Genomic DNA, 21,242 nt, shown 5'->3' with positions numbered 1-21,242 from the left:
TACCGGCCCTCGAGGACCAGGATTGCCCACCCCTGCTCTACGAGTTAGCAGCAATCGTCTGAGACTTTATGTGAACGACTATAATAACCGTGTTTAAAAAAAGTGAAGTGAAAGGTTAGGGTTAGGGTTAGGGGTTAGGACGTAAACAAGTCCCTGCGCCAATGCTGAGTAGGGGGAAGGGATGTGTGCCTTTGCGACTGAGAACCAACATGACATGCCATGTTTAGGGCACAGAGCGAGTTCCAACTCTACTGTGTTGCCTGTGTAATTAAGGTGTGTTTTTGTGCAGATATTGTGATTAATGTGATTCTGGTAAAGTATAATGTTGCGGTTCACTTCCAGATTAAAACGCAGATAATGTGATGTCTGTATCTGTTTAGTAATAATCACATTTTGAAGAACAGTAAAAGGATAAATTACTAATTAAAACAGAGACTTTTTAGTATAAACAGAGGTTTATTTCGGTGTTAAACTGTGTTAGGACACGGCTGGGTGTGTCATTACAAACAACTCTGCTGCATTAAGGGCTTTAATTATTCCTGTTGTAGAATTAGATATTATAAATGATTCTGAGCCATTTTCCTACCAAACCATGAATACGCTATATCTATCGCTGTGTTCCCATGTGCAGTTGGACTTTTATTCATAATGCGCTGAGTTCAACCCGGCTGTGAGTTCATCATGTCCCTTCCCCAACGGAAGGTGCATTCGTATGATAATGTATTCTCCACTTGCCTGATAGTTCTATTGAAAAACGCATCTAAACTTTACCATCAACTGATCTGCTAGAATACTTAATTTAAAACTTTACATTCAGTGCAATAATTATCTAATTGATTTAACCAAAAAAATATTATTTAGCTGGACTGTATGAGCTAATTATCGCTGGAACATCTCATCCATATAACCATTCCCATTAAAGAGTGAAGGACCTTTATTTTGTTTGTAAAATAAGCACAGCAGTACTAGCTCGAATGAGTTAACTACTAGCTAACATGAGGAACGCAACCAGTTACGTATGTCTGCGAACAAATCCACATGTGTCCAGTCTCTGGTCCACCAATCCTGCCTGTATCCAGTCCTTGGTCCAACCATCCTACCTGTGCTCTGTTGTTGCTGTGCATCTCTGTCTCTATCCCCTCACCCTAACCGGCCAGGCAGATGGCCGCCCACATCCAGCCTGGTTCCGCTGGAGGTTTCTTCCTCTCCACTGTTGCTGTCAAATTGTAATTAAAGGCTCGGTGTATGTGGGACCTGTTTGGTTCAGTTGTGTAAGGTCTTAAACCATACCTTGTAAAGTGCCTTGAAATAACCTTGTTGTGATTTAGCACTACAGTGGCAGCGGTTCAAAGTGACTAGGGTTTTTACTGCAGTACCGCCGCGTCGCCACGGCGCAGCGAGTGCGTCGCTGACTAAAGATTTATAATCCTGCAGCCGGCTGGAAAAAATCAGGACGCTAGTCTCATTTTCACCACCAGGTGGCGCAGCGTTGATTAGAAGCCTCCAAAGCACTACAGCGTAACTGAGGTCCGACTGTTCATTTCTACCTGTAACACACATATATTACACCAGACCTATTTTACTATTAAGTATCTGTTGTGTGCTCAAACATGGGGAGTGTGAAGGGCAACAACTTGTTGATGGCTTAGGTATTTTCTGTTCACTGCGAAGTTATAATCGTTCTGTGTGGTTTAAAACAGGCAGCGCCACAGCAGCAACACATTCTTGTTTTTATTCTCCACCTCCGCTTTTTCGTGTCTTTAAATAGAAGGCGTCTCTTAAAAATATGTACACACCCACCGCTCTAACATCCGATACAACACATTGACTTCACATAATACCATGATTATGCGTCGCGGTTTATTTAACATAATTTGAATGCGCAAGTAAAGACGTAGAGCGCAGTCCATCTGCGACTACAGCCGCTTATTTAGGTTTTAAACTTCCACAACTTGTTAATGAATGTTTTCCAATAGTCGTAGATTTTACGTAAATAACCGTAATAATCATAGGAATTTGTTTTACAGCAGTTGTCGGTCGTAATTTTGACAGGACGCCAGAAATCAGCAGATCTACAGCGACGCATTACAGCAACATGTTTGTTCCTACGCGTTTACTCTGTGTCTGCAGAACTGCAGTTTGACTTGTTTTGACTGTGCGTGTCATTGTAACTGAGGCTGAGAGACTTATTCGACCAGTGTACGTTTCAACATTTTCATTTCCCATCCGTCCATCCAGCCACTTTCACCGGCGTTTTCGTTTCTCTTTCGTTGAGCTGCAAACGAATTTTAATCAAAGCACCGCCTTACAAACCAATAAAACAGGCAAAAATATTTGTTTTTTACAAAAAGACACGGAATTGGAGTTAATATGTTTTATTGTTTAGAGCCAAACGGAAAACAAAAAGTGGAGACATCAATCTCTTACACAAACACGTGACGTGTTTTGGAGTCATGTGTCCAGACAGAGAGTGACCAATACACAAATGTATGGATGTGCAAATGCAGGCTACGAGAGGAACAGGGCAGTGGTGCACGAGATGTAGCGAGAATTTGTTTTGACTGTGCGTGTCCTTGTAACTGAATGAGTGGCTGATGTGACTTATTCGGCCCGTGTTATGTTTCAAAACTTTGATTTCCCATCCGTCTATCTATCCTGAATAAAAGCACCGCATTACAAACCAATAAACCGAACAAAAATATTTTTTAACAAAAACACACGGACTTGAATTTTAAGCTGTTTTTTTCGTTTAGAGAAAAACGAAAAACAAACTGCTAAAACTGCTTTTAATTTTTAATGGAAGCTCATCCGTGGACGGGTCGCGGGGCAGCAGTCTTAGCAGAGAGCTCCAGACTGCCGCTCGAATGAAACACGAGATTGAATGATATGTGATGTGTTTCGTACTCAGATGACTTGGATCTGAGTTCGACCAAGCTTTTGTTTGTCTCGTGTTTGCTCACAGTCGCAAAGGAAATCTACACACCCCTCCCCCTCCTTCGTAGAGGCGCATAGACATGCTAATGTGTTGCTACTACTCGATCAGCAGGTGAGAAATACCTCAGCTCCGGGACAAAGCTCTGTGAGAGACTGGGCAGCATCGGGCGGCGTGATCAGCTGTAGGTCTAAGACTCATTAATGCAGCAAATACTTTGTTCTACATGTTTACTCTGCAAAAAAAAAACGTATGTATTTATCATAGCTTTCTGGTCTAAGTTATTTGTAGCACTTCGACATTCGTTTAAAATATGCAGTGCTTTTTAAAATGAAAATACTAATATTATTATTTATTACCTTTATTGTAAACACAGTATTAATTGCACAATTTGGACTGGCGAAGATTTGCGCTTCTTTCATAATAATCATGGATAATCAAGGAAGAAACTGCAGTTCATATTTGTTATTCAGGGACGGTTTAATAAAGATTCAGTGTGGTTTTTAACTGAACTGTCAGCCAAGATACGTGCATTATCAAATGAATGCGCCTGTCAGCGGGGAAGACATCAACTCTATTCAGTCGCTCTTCCGTCGCTGTTGCCGTCTCCTCCCCAGTTCACACACCTTAACACTAGGACTACTGGGTTTCTAAATATACCAGTTCCTACTACAAGGTGTTCCTACGAAGTTAACCAGCTGTTTATTTCGTTATTACTGCTTTCACCTGTACCACATAAAGTCATTGCAGAGCTACAGCCATGTTTCCACAAAGTTAACCAGCTGTTTATTTCGTTATTCCCTCTTTCATGTCCGTCTGTTGAATGGAAGTGCAGGTTTGAACAGGGCAAACATTATTTTTATTTACAAAAAAAAATTAATACGTTTACAGATTGACCGGTGATGCCGCACGGGTTGCTCTCAGTTAAAACAGCTGTTTGAAGCAGGGAAAAGCGAGTTAGCTGTCCTTGTCGATGCCTTGACAATGTTTTATCATCGGCTAGATCTCTGAGCCCCACTTTTATGTCTTCTTTGGATTAAAAAACAAATGTTGAATGTTCTCAAATAATATAATATTGCCGCCCTCCGCGGCTCCCAGTGTTTGTTTTTTCATTTAAAACGTGGGTGTTACCGGTGGCAGACCTCTGGTCTAGATCATCCTTATTCACTTTTTTAAATTGTAGTAGTGTAACCTTAGTTAGTATTCCTTTTTATTTTTTTTATTTTGTTTGGGAAACGTGACATTTCAGCTACTGTGATTTTATTTGTCATCAACATTAGTTCCTACCTGTCCTTGTTGACGGGGGACAGGAAAAAGGTGACGCGCGTTGGATAAGAGCGGCGTAAAGAAAAAAGTGTACATGTGCCGTACTGTCTTGCCGTGTGGTGCATTAAAGAAGCATTCCACGTAAAGAAAATTGCCCGTACCAACAGCAAGAAATCAGGGTTACAGTAGCTTGTCTGCCACAAATCGAACGCTGCACGCGGGAGGGCGCACCGTTCAGCTTCCTATTTTCGGTTTTAAACTGCCATAATTTGCTATAATTTACTTACGTTCATAACTTCATACTATAACGCGACCAGCGGTTCATGGTCTTGGCGATACATGCACTAAGTAATACAACGTTGTCATCTCGTGATCACATGATGATGATGAGACGCTGTTTTTCCAATAATTAAAAAAAAAAACTGCTTCCACCCAGACTCGAACCCCGGACAAAAAAAAAAACGTTGTGGCCATGCACGTTAACCACTAGGCCACCAAAGACCTGATCATTGGTCGTTCTACAAGGGGCTATATGACGTAAGCAACTACGATGTTTTAGGACCAAAAGTGGGAGTCAATCGCCACCTACAGGCCAGAAGGACGTAACACATTCCTCCCGCAGTACAAACCCGGCACTGACGCGGCAAATTTGAAACCCAAACACGGTGGGGGTAGACACTTTTACCGGCTGCCTCTGTATATAAGTAAAATTGAATTAAATTGTTATGTAAAGAGGGCAACACAATAGGGGGTAGAATGCATGGGCTCATTGACCCTGCTCCTCCTTGAAAGGCTGAACATCGCTGAGCTTCCACGCTCATTGAGCCCAGGAGCCTGGCAGACATGGATGGTCAGAGCAGGTCTTGCTGATCTGCATCGGTCCCCCCTTCAGCAGCTGATAAACGGACCCTGTGTTGGCCTTGGATCGTAATTTCACATGTTTATTTCCACCAAATATAAGTAGCTCTCTATTTCTCTGTCACACATCGAATTTGACTGTAGAAGTTGCTAATAGCAGTAGGCTCAGACCATTTTCCGACTTTCGTGATTCAGTAAAACGTAAAAACAAAAAATGTTTTAGCTAGAGGACAGTGTTTTAAAATGCAAAATTTTGATTTGTAGATTAAACGAATTGTCAGAAAAAGTAGCTTTACTTGTTTTTTTCATTACCACATTCAAAATGAAATAAGGAAAAAATGGCTTGTTTTTTCATTTTTTGATTTTTGATTTCAAATGAAAAATCATTTGAACGAAAGGTACATGGTCCGTGTACGTTCTAACAGTTTGATTTCCCCACTAGAGTAAAGCTGGGAAAACGAGTCGTTTTTCTCGTTTCTCGAGAAAACGGGAATGTGACAATGTTTATTTGAGACTGAGTTGTTGTGTTTCACAGCCACACCGGAGTTACACTGTAGTGCATTGGAGGCTTCTAAACAACATTGTGCCACCTGGTAGTTACAATGAGACTAGCGTCCTGATTTCAGCCAGCTGCAGGATTGAAAAACCTTTAGTCAGTGACGCACCCATCGCGCCATGGCGACACAACGGTACTGCAGTGAAAACGCTTGTCACTTTGGACTGCTACCACTGTATGTTATTTATACGATGATTACAATTGTCCTCCGTATTGCTCTTTGCGTACAGCCGTAGCACTTTAAAGCGACCACCTTTTTTACTGCAGCACGTGAAGCCAGTGCGCCACGGGTGCGTACCCGACTAAGGATTTTTAATCCTGCAGCAAGCTGAAAAAAATCAGGGTGCAAGTCTCGTGTTAACCACCAGGTAGTGCAAAGATGTGAGGTCCGACTGTTCATTTCTATCTGTGTCTGCACATTAAGCACAAAAAATGATGTCATGGTATTGTATAATTAAACATAGAGTAGTTCAAGTATAATAACATAAAATAGGAATCTATATTTATTCATCAATCTGTCTTATAAATGTATTTTATGTGTATATCTCTACTCGTCTTCTGGTTTGTTGACCATGAGGAAAAAATACAAAACAAACTTGGTTTTTGTTTCAACTCGTAATTTTAATTAATGGAATTCAATGTTGTTGTTCTTTCGACACAAGGCACGGAGTTGGATTTAAAGCAGATTTTTCGTTTTAAGAAAAAAGCAGAGAACGAAAAACTAAGTCGTTCTCTCGTTACAGCAGCTTTTAAGTTCAACCAAACTCTTAAAATTTACTCAGACCGCAATGACCCATAGTTTGCTCTGACTCTGAATGAAACGTAAAAGCCCGAATGACAGATGATGCGTCCAGGTAGAGCTTAACCGGAAATGTATGCTTGTCAAATGCAGGCAACAAGAGAATCGGGGAAGTGTCGTCACCGTCTGAAGCAGACAGTGATGTGACGTTCCAACGATGGTGCTGAGGAGCCACTTATTCATAGGCAGATCACTTGGATCAAGTTGTCAATACGCGCTAGTGTTTGTTGTCAGTTGCTGATGTCGCTGCTGTCTTTATACAGTATGTCCTCGTGTTTAAGTGTCTGGTCCGTGTACGTTTTAATGGTTTGATTTCCCCCTCCAGAAAAAAAGTTGGGAAGTGGAAAAAACACGTTGTTTTAGAACGTTTTAAACCCGGAGGACCTGTTAATGTGTCTGGACACGCTCCCAGTAAGTCCAGTAACTTCGTATTGTAACGAGAAACCCCCACCATCTTGTTTAAAAAGGACAAACCGCATTTATTCGAAGCTGTTAAAAACTAATTAACGAGCTGAAAACGAAGTTTTCAAAACCAGACACATTAATGGATTTAAAGCCGTTTCCCGTTTTCTCGTTTCGGGGAAAAACAAATCGACTGTGGCATTGGAGCATTTTGCCAGAATGAGCTTCGCAAAGAAAGGACACTTGGTTTCCAAACCGCAACCTAAACATCCCCTCAAACTCCACATTTGGGGAATGATTTCTTGGTGGGGACGAGGACCGATGATTATTTTCGAGGAGATTATGGATAGAGTTTTTCGAGGAGTCCATAATCAAACGCACAGTGGGGCCATATATTAAAAAGTATATTAAAACACGGCATCGTTTTTTCCAGGACAATGACCCCAAACATGTTGCTGCACGAGCCTGTCTGGAGGCGGAAGGAATCAACTGGGTGCGCACACCGGCAGAGTCCACTGATCTGAACCCCTACTAATTAAACAACATCTGGCTTCTAAAATCAATGGTCTTTTTTCTTATACTCCTGACATTAAAAACCTTTAACTTGACTGCTCTTAAACGCAGTTCTTATGGACGTTCACATAAAATCTGTAAGAGGATTTTATTTAATATAAATAAATACATTGTATTAAATCTTTCTCTATGGCGCGTGAGAACGTTAGGACTCAGCAGATCAACAACGTATTAATGCAGCAGCTTGTTTGTTTAACATGTGCTTATTACGCACGCTAAACGTTTTTCACTGAATGAAAACGAAAATAACTCCTGCTCTGCAGCATAAACCGCTTTGACCACTTTTAAGGTGGTCAAGTTAAACAGTCAAAACAGTAAGACATAGTCAATGTGTCCTTTAAATGGAAGCTGCATTATTATACTTTACCGTAATGACATTTACCACAATATCTGCAGAAAAACAATGTTTTATTACATAGGCAACACAGTGGATTTGGAACTCGCTCCGGGCGAGTTACGGCGTCTGATGTTGATTCAGTTGCAAAAGCAAACTTTACAGAAGCCAGAACGCCAGGACTCAGTAGATCTCCGACTCATTAATGCAGCAAGTTGTTTGTTCTGCATATATTGATTCTGCATGAGTAATAAGGGCTGTTTTACACTTATTTAGCCGAAGACAAAACTCAAAAGAGAGACACCCATCAAGTTTTAACAAATGTGCAATAAAAATATAAACAGAAAATGCTTGAAAGCGTTTTTTGTTTTATATTCCATTTAACCGTGATGTCCCTGGCCTGGAGTCCGGCATTAGAGTGATTCTGTCCGGCTTTGGCTGTCAGGATGTGGCTGGTGGTGGACACATGCTTGTATGTAATGTGTAGATGTGACAGATAAAAACTATTCTATACTATACAATGTGTAAAATAGGTTTTACCGCATCAACTGGTGTTTCCACTGAGCGCACGCAGCGCTGTGTTGACTTACATGTGACAGTACGAAAGTACCTTGACTTTTTTTTGCAGTGAAGCAAATTTTAAAAAAAGAAAAAAACAAGCTGAAACTGGAAAAAAGGTTTGAAAGTGAAAAATTGAGACTTGAAACGCTGTACAGAGTTTACTAGAAAACCCAATAAATCCCATTGAGAAGCACAGGAGATTGGGCAGATATCTGCCTTAAGCAACTGGGGTGAGGGGAAAGAGATGAGAGACTCTGAGTCCAATGGTATTGTAACAGAGGGGGAGAGGAACAACTACAGGAGAAAAAGGGTCACAAAAGAGAGATTGCAAAAGGTAGATTGTGGTGAAAAAAAGGTAACTTTGTTGCAGAGATATACTAAAAACAAGTAACTCTGTCCAGCGTCTATATGATGTTACGATTGACAGGTCCTGTAGCGAGCACTTTCTAAACTGTATTCAATGATGGCGGTGAAAGAGTTCACCAGCATCTTCGCTGGGAGGTAAAACTTCAGCTGCCTCAAGAAGTACATTCTCTGCTGAGCCTTTTAGGTGATGGAGCTGATGTTCTGCTCCCACTTGACATCCTCACTGATGATGGTGCCCATGTGGAAAGAGACCACAGAGGTGTCGCAGAGGATGACAGGGGGGGCTGGTTCCTTCCTGAAGTCAACTGTCATCTCCACTGTCTTCAGAGCATTGAGCTCCAGGTTTTTAGTGCCGCACCATGACACCAGACTGGCTATCTCCTTCCTGTAGGCCGACTCATCTCTGTCAGAGATGAGGCCGATGAGGGTGGTGTCATCAGCAAACTTCAGGAGTTTGACAGACTGGTGTCCAGATGTGCAGCTGTTTGTGTACAGGGAGAATAACAGGGGTGAAAGGACACAGCCTTGGGGGAATCCGGTGCTGATGGCCCGGGAATCGGAGACAAGCTTCCCCAGTCTCACATACTGCTGTTTGTAAGTGAGGAAGTCTGTGATCCACCTGCAGATGGAGTCAGGCACATTCAGCTGGGAGGGTTTGTCATGGAGCAAAGATTGAAATATTGTATTGAAGGCAGAGCTGGGTCTGTAGTCATTGAGTCGTGTGAGTCTCGTCTTTTTGGGGACAGGGATGATGACTGAGGATTTGAAGCAGACTGGCACCTAACATATCTCCAGTGAGGTGTTGAAAATGTCCATGAACACTGGAGACAGCTGGTTGGCACAGTGCTTCAGGATGGAGGGGGAGACAGGGTCCGGGCCTGCAGCTTTGCGGGGCTTCAGCCGTTTAAAAAGTCTATTCACGTCTCCCTCCTTGATGGAGAGAGGCTGTGGGGGGAGGCTAGTTGCTGGACATTGGCTGGGGGGGCTGTTAGGACCGTCTGCTGCCTGATCAAAGCGGCAGTAGATGCAGGTCATTCAGACAGTGTTGGAATGACACTGTCCTCACAGAAGTTGATGTAGGCGTCACAGTGTCTATGTATTTGCCTAAGCTGTTAGTGGCAAACCTGAAAACGTCCCAGTTTTTGCAGTCCAGACACACCTGAAGTTCCCCCACAGCTTCACTGGTCCACTTCTTCCAGATCCCCACAACCGGCTTGCAGAGTTTTAATTTCTGCCTGTAGGCTGGAATCAGATGCACCGTGATGTGGTCAGACAGGCCCAGTGAACGCGATGCTGTGAGAGAACGCGAGACTCTGCGAGAACAGCACGAGAAATTCAACTATGCGGCGCGACACCGGTAGTAAACAACAGCGCGACAAACTATCGGCCGATTTAAATAAATAAATAACTACATTATTTTAGGGAAAATAATCAACCACCCTACCATTCTGGATAACACCGAAGAAAGTTTCGTACATCGACGAGTGCTTCGAGCGTCTGGTAATGGGGAAAAAGGAGACGGCTCCCAACAAGCGTTCCCGTCCGTCTGACTCACCTGAGTCACCTGGAGCTAGCTCGGCGGATAAAAACATCCTGGAGTCAATAGAGAAAAAAATATCAAGCTTCGACGCGCGTCTGGCACTAGTGGAACTCCTCCACAAAGAGTTTATGGCCCTCCACGACTCACTGGAATTTAGCCAGCAGCAGGTGGTTTCTCTCGCCACCAAGAACAAGGCCCTGAAGGGAACGGTGCAGTCCCTGATGGAGGATGTGGGTCAGCTAGCGACCGAAAATAAAAAAATAAAAGAAGGCATCATGGTTCTACAGGCCCGCAGCATGAGGGACAACCTGGTGTTCTCGGGGATTCCAGAACAGGCGGAGGAAAACACGGAAACCACAATTAAAAACTTCCCTAAACAACAGATGAAGATTCCAGCGGACGCAGTGGACAAGATGGCGTTCCACCGTTCGCATAGACTCGGAGGAAGACGACCGGATGGCCAGCGCCCTCGACCCATCGTTGCCAAGTTTCATGACTTTAAGCAGAAGGAACTGGTTAAGAGCCGGGGCAGACAGCTGAAGGGAACCGACTACAGCGTCAACGACCAATTCCCCAAGGAGATCCCCGACCGCCGCAGACGACTGTTCCCCATCCGTAAAAAGTTCATGGCAGAAGGCTGCAGGGCTGTCATCAGCGTCGACAAACTGTACGTCAATGAAGAGCTCTACTGGGACCGGGAAGCAACTCCGTGGCTCTACTAGCAGGTGGTATGTAAAAAAATGGTTTAATATAAAAGGTTTGTTAAAAAAATAATAGATGCAATGCAACTATGTGTTATAACTTTACATCCAGTATTCAAACTTGTTCTCTCGCAGATGTTTCATGTAAATGTTTTTTGTCATTCTAATGTCACTCACTCACTCACTTTGCAAAGCGCTCATCATACTTAATCACTCACTTTCCTTTCACTTTAATTTTCCTTCCCTTTACTCTTTTTCCTTCACCTACTTTCACTCCACACTGTCTACATCCTTTTCTCTGTTCTTCTTCCACATAGTCAGCCAGCTATGTAGCCCTCCAGCAGCCACACACAAAAATCTACTGCACAGGGGAAACACGTGCACATACATAGATAACACACAACTCAGAATACACAGGTACTTAAGGTTAGCCACACACCTAAAGTCTGTCACACTACATACACACAAGACTAGTGATCCACAGCAGTCAGGTAAGATATGACACCACTGAAGATTGTCACTTGGAATGTACGTGGAATCAATAAGAAGGAAAAACAATTTAAAATATTTAACCATTTGAAAACCCTACAAGCAGACATTGTTTTACTACAGGAAACTCATATTCCCAAAATTATAAATTACACTCTGGCATCAGCAGAGTTCCCACATGCTTACTTAGCCGGTTACAATTCTAAACAAAGAGGGGTCGCCATCCTGATAAATAAAAAGATTAACTTTACTCATAACGATACCATTGTAGATCCAGAAGGCAGATATATAATCATTAATATCTTGATAGGAAACATTGAATATTGCATAGCTAATGTGTATGGCCCAAATGTTGACGACCCATCTTTCTTTCACAGCTTTTTCACATCACTGTCTGCTCACTCTGGTTCCAAACTTATAGTAGGAGGGGACTTTAATTTAGTATTTAACCCAGAGTTGGACAGGCTAAGCAAAGCTGTGAGCAACAGGAACTGGCAATCAGTACAGACCTTAAAACAGTACATGGATGACTTCGGTCTCTGTGACACATGGCGTTCTCTTCATTCTACATCCAGGGAATATACCTTTTTCTCGCCAGTTCACCACTCTCACTCCTGTATAGATTATATTTTAGTAAATAACTCAGTCTTACAAGATGTCTCTGACACCAATATTCACTCTATCACAATCAGTGATCATGCACCAATGTCCATTTCGTTGATTAAGACAGCCACACCATCAACCAGGAATTGGAGGTTTAATACATCATTACTCAATGATCAAGACTTCATCAGTTATGTCAGGAGAGAATGGGAAACCTTTATAGAAATCAACGATACACTGGAAATCTCACCCTGTGTTCTTTGGGAGACTGGGAAGGCAGTTATGCGCGGTAGAATTATTTCATATTCATCACACGAGAAAAAAGGACATGTTACTTGAATTAGAATTAGAGCAAAAAATAAAATCTCTAGAGATTAAATATGCTGCCTCTCCAACCAATGATAGAATCCAGGAAGACCTAAAGAATCTAAAGCTGAAATTAAATAATATAATTGATTGCAAAACTCAGTTTCAGATAGACCAATTACGCTGGGAGAACTTTGACCATGCTAACAAATGTGGTAAATTTCTAGCTAACCAATTAAAAAATAATAAAGAGAAACAAATCATCCATTCAATAACTAATAAGGAAGGCAACATTACTCGTGATCCCCATGAAATAAATGATACCTTTAAAAACTTTTACCAAGAGTTATATATGTCCCAAATAGATCCATCCACCTCAGCCATAGAGGCATTTCTGAATAAACTAGAACTGCCAAAGCTAAAGGAAGAACAATCCACAACTCTAGACTCATTGTTATCCTTGGCAGAACTACATTAAGCTCTGCAGGAGATGCCCAATAAAAAAGCTCCAGGACCAGATGGATTCCCAACTGAATTTTAGAGTTCTGGTCCATGCTGGCACCCAGCTTTTACAAAATGGTAGCTGAAATTAAACAACAACAATCATTACCCACAAATATGAATTCTGCCTTCATAAGCCTGCTCCAAAAACCAGGAAAAGACCCTACACTCCCATCGAGTTATAGACCAATTTCACTAATAAACGTAGATCTAAAAATAGTGTGTAAAGCACTTGCTAGAAGATTAGAAAAAAATCACTCCATATATAATTCACTCTGATCAAACAGGCTTCATTAAAGGTAGACAGTCAACAAACAATATGAACAGACTAATTAATTTAATTGATTATGTCACCATCCATAAACTAGAGTCAGCCATCGTCTCCTTAGATGCAGAAAAAGCTTTCGATAGAGTAAACTGGAAGTTTCTTTTAGCCACTCTGCACAAATTCGGCATTGGGGAAACATTCATAGACTGGATCCAAATATTATACAACTCAGCAAACGCTGCAGTCAGAACAAACAACCAGATCTCACCAAGGTTTAATCTGCATAGAGGGACAAGACAGGGCTGCCCACTTTCCCCATCACTATTTGCAATATTTATTGAACCTCTAGCCGCAGCAATAAGACAGCATGAAGGAATTACTGGAATATCGACCAAATCAGTAAATCATAAAATAAGTTTATATGCTGACGATGTGTTACTGTTTCTCCTGGAGCCACAGACGTCTCTTCCTACAACTATCGGCCTCATAGATGAATTCTCAGGACTTTCAGAGTACTCTATTAACTGGACCAAATCTATAGTGCTACCACTTAACCTTAAGGTGACTAACATCTCTTCTACCACACTCCATTCAGGGAACATTAAATACTTGGGCATTGAATTGTCTTCTAGGCTATCAGAGCTTATTGATCTAAACTACAATCCATTGTTAAAACAAATAGAAGCCAACCTCAAAAAATGGCAGTCCTTACCCATTTCACTTATGGGAAGAATTGCCTCCATAAAAATGATGATCCTGCCAAAAATTAATTACATACTCTCAATGATTCCAACTCAGCCAGCCCAGGCGTGGTTTAAGACATTAGACTCCTACATCTCACAGTTTTTGTGGAAAACCAAGCCACCACAAATTAGTTTAAAAACTCTTCAAAAACCCAGACGCTGCGGCGGCCTAGAACTACCTAACTTCCACCACTATTTTCTCGCCAATAGACTGAACCATGTCCACAAATGGATAAAACCCATGCCAGCAGACTCCTCCTGGATAGACATTGAACAAACATTTTGTGGAAATATTAAAGTTGCAGATCTGCCCTTTATCAGCACCAAAATCAAACATCATAGGTGTTACCAGAACATTAGCATAAAAGCATCTCTGCAAGCCTGGTGGGATTTTCTTAAAATTAATGGGTCTTCGCTTACTCTTTGCCAAAACACACCTCTCTGGAACAATCCAGACATCATACAAAACAAAAAGGCAATAGACTTTCCAACTTGGCATATCAAAGGGATAACACATCTGAAACATGTTTTCACAAGAGACAAGTTTACCTCTTTTGACCAGATACTCCCATCCACATGCAACCACCACCAGTAATAGAGCGATTTATTGATATATCAGGGAAAAGGACAGTATCCAAAATCTATATCTTAATTTCCAATGTAGACCAGACAGTGAGCCTTCCGATCTCTAAATGGGAAGCTAATCTCAATATCGCCACTAATTACACGTTCTGGAATAATATATGTTCTAATTTATTCAGAATGACAAAAAATACAAATTTACAACTAATACAATACAAAATTCTTCATAGAACTCACTATACAGGACAAAGGATGTTCCAAATGGGTCTCACAAACTCAAATATTTGCCCTCACTGTACAGATAACACAGCAGATAGATTCCTACATGCATTCTGGTCATGTTCACCTGTGCAGCAATTTTGGCGAAGAGTATGTGAACACCTGTCAACCCAGTTAAGCTGTCCAATCCCAGCGGCCCCTGCACTTTGTCTTCTAGGAGATCTAAGTGGACTTGATCTAGAGACAAACTCATCACACACACTTCTTTCTGCCCTCTGTGTCGCAAAGAAAATCATCCTCATGAACTGGAAAACTAAAAAAAATTAAGCATTACTCAGTACCTGAACAGCTTGTTAGATTATACCATCTTAGACACATTGTCTGATGTGATCGAGCGAATGGTGTGGGAGCGAGAATATATCTGAGAGTGCATTGGTTCACGTATGATTGACTAGTTTGTTGTGAGAGAGTCTATGGTGTGTGTGTGTGTTGATGTGATGATGTGTGTTGCACATGTGGGTGGGTGTATGCGTCTGTGTTCGTGTGAGTTGATATGCATGTGGTGCGGTTGAAGTGTGGGGGGTCCGGTTTTCCGCCCGGGGTACGATGATCGTCTGCCTGGGTGTTTTTTTTTTTGCTGACCCCCACCAATTGCTGGCCTTGTGCTGCAGGCCGCTGTGGCGCCAGGGGATGAGGTCGAGCCGATGGGGTAGGCCCCGCTCCGCTCGTGTTGGGGTGGTGGACCGGGGGTGGGCCCCACTCTGGGCGCGGGGGCATCTTCTGGCGGGCTCCCTACGGACCGTGGGTCCTCGGGCTCTACTCTTTCAGGCCGACCCTCCTGCCGGGGGGAGTGTTTGCCCCTGGTTCTCATGGGGCGGACAGCGTTGACCCCCGGTGGCCCACTCTGGCCTCGGGTGCTGTCTCTGTGGCTGCTGCAGCTCTGCCTGGGGGGCTCTGTGTGGGCGGCTTGGGTCGCAACACCTGCCCTCCTGGAACTGAAGATGTGTGGGCTCCATGGCTGCTAGGATTCCTTCCTCTGCTTGCTGGATGGGCATAGTGGCCGAGCCCCTCACATCACCCTGGCTTCCACAAGTGGCATTGTTCATGCACCAACGTCTGCCTCACCCTTTGGGTGAATAATATTAAGCTACAGCCTTACTAACCTTGTAGTGGGACACTTTCCAAATCCAACTGTAAGTATTATTGATACTTATCACCACCAATATCAATAATGTGTAAATATGGAATTTGTGGTGTTGTATGCCATGACTTTTATTAAGTAGTATGGGATATGTATAATAATGCACATATGTATGTATATTATATGTATATGTTTGTATGAGTATGTGCACATACCTTAGCACTATTATTGGTATTAGTATTAATCTCCAAGCTAAACCACAGTACAAAAGTTGTTTAGTTATGAATGTGTTAGCCTAAGGTACATCCCTGCTTCTTTTTTTTTGCTCCGATTGTTTACTTAACAGATTTGCTTGGTTTCAGCAGCTGGTTGCACCCCTTACCCCCCCCCCCACCCTCCCGCATACACACCCTAAAGCAGAAACCTAACCTGTCCACCAACACAGCAACATCACACACATTTTGGATTAGCTAAATAAACCATTAAATAAACCATAAATCAGGAAGGTTTAAAAAAGCTGTCCATCACAATATGGCATTCAGCGTAATATGTGCTGCTTGCTAAACTGCTGGACAGAACAAAAAAAAAAAAACAGGCCCAGTGCAGCGCGGGGGACGGCACGATAAGCACCGCTGATGGTGGTGTAGCAGTGGTCCGGTACCTTTCCCTCTCTGGTTGAACATTTTATAAACTGTATTTGGGGAGTTCACATGAGAGGCTGGCCTAATTAAAGTCTCCCAGGAAGATGACTAAGGTGTCTGGGTTTGTTCGTTCTATCCTCAGAATCTCATCAGCCAGCGCTTGCTGTGGTGGGATGTAAATACCGGTTTTGTTACATGAGCGCACGTTGGAGAGGAATATTCCAGGCAGTGCAGTGCATAATCCGTGCCGGCGCAAATGCACCAGCACTCCCGAGCATGCGTCTTTCCTGTGGCGCTTCACTTTCTTATGTGCCTGCTTGGTCAAAATGGCCAGTGAATTTACGGTAGAGGCGAGAAATGTTGGGAATAAGTCCATGGGGGTTGTATTCAGTTGAATTCAATTTTATTTATATAGCGCCAAATTACAACAAAGTTATCTTAAGGCACTTTACAAAGTAAGGTTTAAGACCTTACACAACTAAACCCAACAAATCTCACATACAGCAAGCATTTAATTTGACAGCAACACTGGAGAGGAAAAACTGATGTAACTGATGTGATTCTATTAACGTTCCTCAGACCGACATCTTCCAACACTATGTGGCCTGCAGTTTACAGTTTATAGCTAACCACTTAGCTATGGCATTTGTTAGCCTGCCTTGCTTTCATTCATACTTCTACCACACGCCACAGCCAATGTAGTATGCCAAAGTCTCCCTTCACTGTTTGTTTAGGTGGGAGATTTGGCATCAACGGTGTGTACTGCATTTAAGTGATGCTTCAGACTCAAAGTACTATGGACCTATCTCCCCGTGTTTGCATGGGTTCTCTCTGGGTTCTCCGGCTTCTTCCCACAGTCCAAAGACGTGCATTAGGTTGATTGGCCTGTCTCCATTGCTCGTAGGTGTGAGTGTGTGTGTGAATGGTTGTCTGTATGTGTGTTGCCCTGCGATAGACTGGCGACCTGTCCAGGGTGTACCCTGCCTCTCGCCCATAGCCAGCTAGGATAGGCTCCAGCACCCCCGCGACCCCACATATGGGACTGAGCGGTATGGAAAATGGAATGGAAAAAACAAACAAACTGGTGAATTATGAATTCCTATTGGACATGGACGGTTATGGGTGCAACTACACAGTGACACTGTGGATGTGGGCAGGGTTGGACCATCCAACTCCACCATCAATCCACAACCAGTACCATCTGACAAATATGGGAACTGTTTATTTACTCACCGACTTCCTCTCAGCTTTTAAATCCTGGATATATCGTGTGAGCTCAAAGACAATCTGTGTGTTCAGGTGTTCGACAAATTCTTCTCTCTGAACTGCAACATCATTCAGCTGCTGGAGCGTCACCGCAAACCCCAAACACCAGGTGTATCTGTAACAGGCCTTATGCTTCAGTTACACGTTCTTTATAATTATTTCTCAACAGAAGAGTCACAGCATGGTAATAACGTAATAACTAGACTCCCCTAGGTCCACCTCGAAGGAGGATGACTCGACTTCCAGAAAACCTCATCTGGAGGTCACCAACATTATGGAGAGAAATTATTTTAACGCTTAAGAAATTTTAAAAGCAGTAAGCATGCTTGCCTCACCAGGAGGTGCCCTGTGATGTATAAACCCAGGCTCTCACCAGTCTGTCAGCTGACATGTGACTGCGACCCTTGTGTAGAATAAGCAGCTAAGAAAATGACTGAATATGTTAATTTTAATGTGAAAGAAGTCTGCTTCTTTCTGTGGGTTTATATAGACCTCAGTACTAGAATTCCAGTCTGGATATGCTGGTCTATGATTCTTTGAGTCCAGAGTACAGACATTTGGCTTCAGCCTGTGTCTCTAAAAACACATCCTCATTCATTTCTTTATTTATTCATTCACCCGCTCAGTATGACAGTGACTGCGATTTAAATGACTATCTGGTTTCTGGTCCACTAATGCTGTCTGCATCTACTTGTGTCTCTGCCCAGTGATGTAAACGTGATTGTCTGGATCATGTTAGAACAACAGACACTGACCTGCTTTCATCCTCCCTGCTTCTCTTAGGGTGGTACTTCTTAGACAGACTCCTGCACAGTAAAAAAAAGACAGAAACATCCCATGAATGCTTGCTGTGAACCCAAATCTGTTGTACCACATGCTGAAAGAAACAAATCTAAGAAATGTGAAAAAAATGTGAAAATGTGAATAACTCATCCAGACTACCTGTTCCCTCAGCCTTGAACTGTCTGCCTTACAAGAACTATGACTATTCTAAGGTGATGGATGCTTGCTGTGAGAATGTCATCGACTATATGCCATTAACAGTAGGAGTGGATGGTCCTCTTCTGTTTGATGAGAAGTAGTTTTACATTCCCTTGGCGATACATGTTTTAACAACAACAAATATTAGTAAGTGCTTAATGACTTGACAGACAGGTAAAAATGGCAACTGTTGTTTTTTGCCTCGCAATCTGACATCATCTCAGGTCCTAACAACTGTTTACTCAGCTTCACATCCTGCCAGTCACACATGTGATTTGTAAAGAAATAATGGGATTTTATTAACTGTCTTTTTCTGAGGTCAATGTTTCATCACAACCATGTGACAATGCAAAAGCAATATTTATAAAGGTCTGTGACATTTATATGTTTTGGTACATGCTGGTCCTTTTGCTTATCATAGACAGTATATATAAATAATAAATTGATGGCAGCTGTTTGAGTGGGTTAGACTGACTTAAACCTAAAAGGTAATAACTGATTTCTGAGGGTTTCTCAAACCTAATCAGTGTGTAGACTTTGGTCCTTGCTCCTGTTTCAGCAGCTGTCCTTCTCCCCATGTAGAGTACTTTAACTGTGTTAGCAGCTTTTAGTCGCTGGCTGAGAATTACAACTGTAGCATTGTAATATGTCTAGTGTTAGTGCTTTAGTTCATACGATTGTCTACAGCTACATGTCACTGTTACAGGTGACTTGTCTGTTTAGAAGCAGAGAAGCTGATGATGACAGCAGCTAAGCTAATTTACTACAGCTGAGCTTAGTGTTAGCTCATGCAGTTACAACAGATATCAACTAATACTAGTTGAAACTAGCGTAGGTGTTCCACAGATACAGATCACCAGTTAGGGATTCTTCTATCCTATAGATACCAATGGCCGAAAAATTGTGCAAACCATAACCTCCCACTTATATGTATAATTGGAACTTACTGAATATCAGACCATTGATCTGAGAGAAACATCTATATTATTACATTGAAAAAATTATTGCTTCAGTGTAATGACAACCCATGTACAACGCCAGCACTGGAATTAAACACTGATGAAAACTCTTAGTTTCTCTGTGATAACAACATGAAGGCCGAGAGTAACACACATGAAATATGAAAAGTGACTACCAATAATACAAATATTAAAATGTGTAGAACATGGCAAGTCTCCACACTCCCGTTAATGTACCTGCACCTTTGTGTGTAGCACTTATTTGGTCAGCGTTCATGTCTGAATGATATTACCTGATCTGTTTGGCGTAGTTCAACTCAAGATCTGCTCTCTCTTTAACAAACTTGGTATACCTTTCCAAGAAGTCAATTCCCCAGCTTGTGTACTTCTCTAGGTTATCAAACTGATCCTGGAAGACAAAGAAAAGCAAACATTAATAACTATGTGTCCGGACAAAGCGTACATTTAACACACAAATGGTAGGGGTGCGTCCATATGTGTATTAAATCCATCAGAAACAGCACAGTGGTAGTAGTGTCTTTTTTGTAATGATTCTATTCCATGAGGCCAAGGCACTTGGGCTATTAAACTACATTCTTTCTGTCACAGAAAGAATTGAATTGTGCCAGTTGTGGATTCATTCAGCAATACAGAACCCAAAGTCCTCGGCCTTGGTGGCAGACGGGTGTCTCACATGGTCTGACTTCTGTTGGACTGTACCATCCTTCAGATCACAGTACTGTCTTTCAGTAGTTTATCTTTGTGGAATTATAGTTTTACTCTGTTTCATTTTTTAAGTATTATCGGGTCGAATCTCTTAACCTAATTCAAAAATCACATCCGGAGTAGGTGGCGGAATGAGGTGTATGGTGGGAGGTCGTGCGCTGCAGCATCATGGACGGTCGAGCGCGAGCCGCTCTCGTCACTCATTGTGTTGCTATGGCAGAGCGGACAAAGCACGAGGCCACCTAGCACGCAGTTTCCGGTAGATAATCGGTCATCCACTTTAAACCCGGTGACCGTGCAGATGGTGTAAAAAAGCTGTACCTACCCACAGCTCGGTGCCCCAATTGCAGTCCATGTCTTTGCTCTACTGCTCGCGCTGCTCCGCCTCACGATAACAGTGATCGCTGGCTACTGCTACCGCCCGCCCCGCGCATTCCGCAACCACTGACAGACCGATGGTGTCAGTCTGCAGCAACACGAGCGAAAAAGATGCGGTCACGCGCGGCGCGTCTCCCAGAAGACCCTTTGTCAGAACTGATGCCGAGCCTGCAACTGCGTACAGCGCATGCTCAGTTTATCCCGATTTCATATGCGCACATCAGCAGACAGACCATAAAGATTTCTACACAGCTCATGCAGGTGACGCTCTTCTGCCATTTATCACCGTTTCGACCTTACTTTAACATGGCTTTTATATAACACTTATTTACTTTTATAACATTTTACAGTATTCATTTTGATATATTTACTTCTTTGTTTTATTTAACTTATCTTACCCATATTCACTTTTATCAAATTTTACGGTATTTATATTTGTATTAATTCGTTTAAATATTATTTGACTTTTAACTGGTACAGACTGGGATGGCAGGCAGGGGACGAAGCTAAGCTGATACAGCTAAAGCTTTAACTACCGCTAATAAGAATAA

General features: G+C 42.4%; 1 protein-coding gene across 2 annotated transcripts in view; it reads right to left on the bottom strand.

Annotated features, from left to right (window-relative positions):
• fnbp1a (formin binding protein 1a) overlaps positions 1-20,998 on the bottom strand; it is a 66,749-nt gene extending 45,751 nt beyond the window's left edge. Inside the window, exons 1-4 of one of the 2 annotated variants that reach the window (XM_029161346.3) lie at positions 20,639-20,998; positions 19,881-19,996; positions 18,403-18,453; positions 17,615-17,762 (exon numbers count right to left, since the gene is read on the bottom strand). In XM_029161346.3, coding sequence (XP_029017179.1) covers positions 17,615-17,762; positions 18,403-18,453; positions 19,881-19,996; positions 20,639-20,668 — 345 coding nt within the window. In that variant the 5' untranslated portion in view covers positions 20,669-20,998. The remainder of the gene's footprint in view (positions 1-17,614; positions 17,763-18,402; positions 18,454-19,880; positions 19,997-20,638) is intronic. The other variant, XM_029161345.3, reaches the window with a different exon arrangement.
• Between the last annotated feature and the right edge of the window lie 244 nt (positions 20,999-21,242).

This window comes from Betta splendens, chromosome 9, assembly GCF_900634795.4.
Source record: "Betta splendens chromosome 9, fBetSpl5.4, whole genome shotgun sequence".
Taxonomy (NCBI): Eukaryota; Metazoa; Chordata; class Actinopteri; order Anabantiformes; family Osphronemidae; genus Betta; species Betta splendens.
Note: the sequence above shows the minus strand (reverse complement) of the source record. Positions and strands in the feature narration are given on the sequence as shown.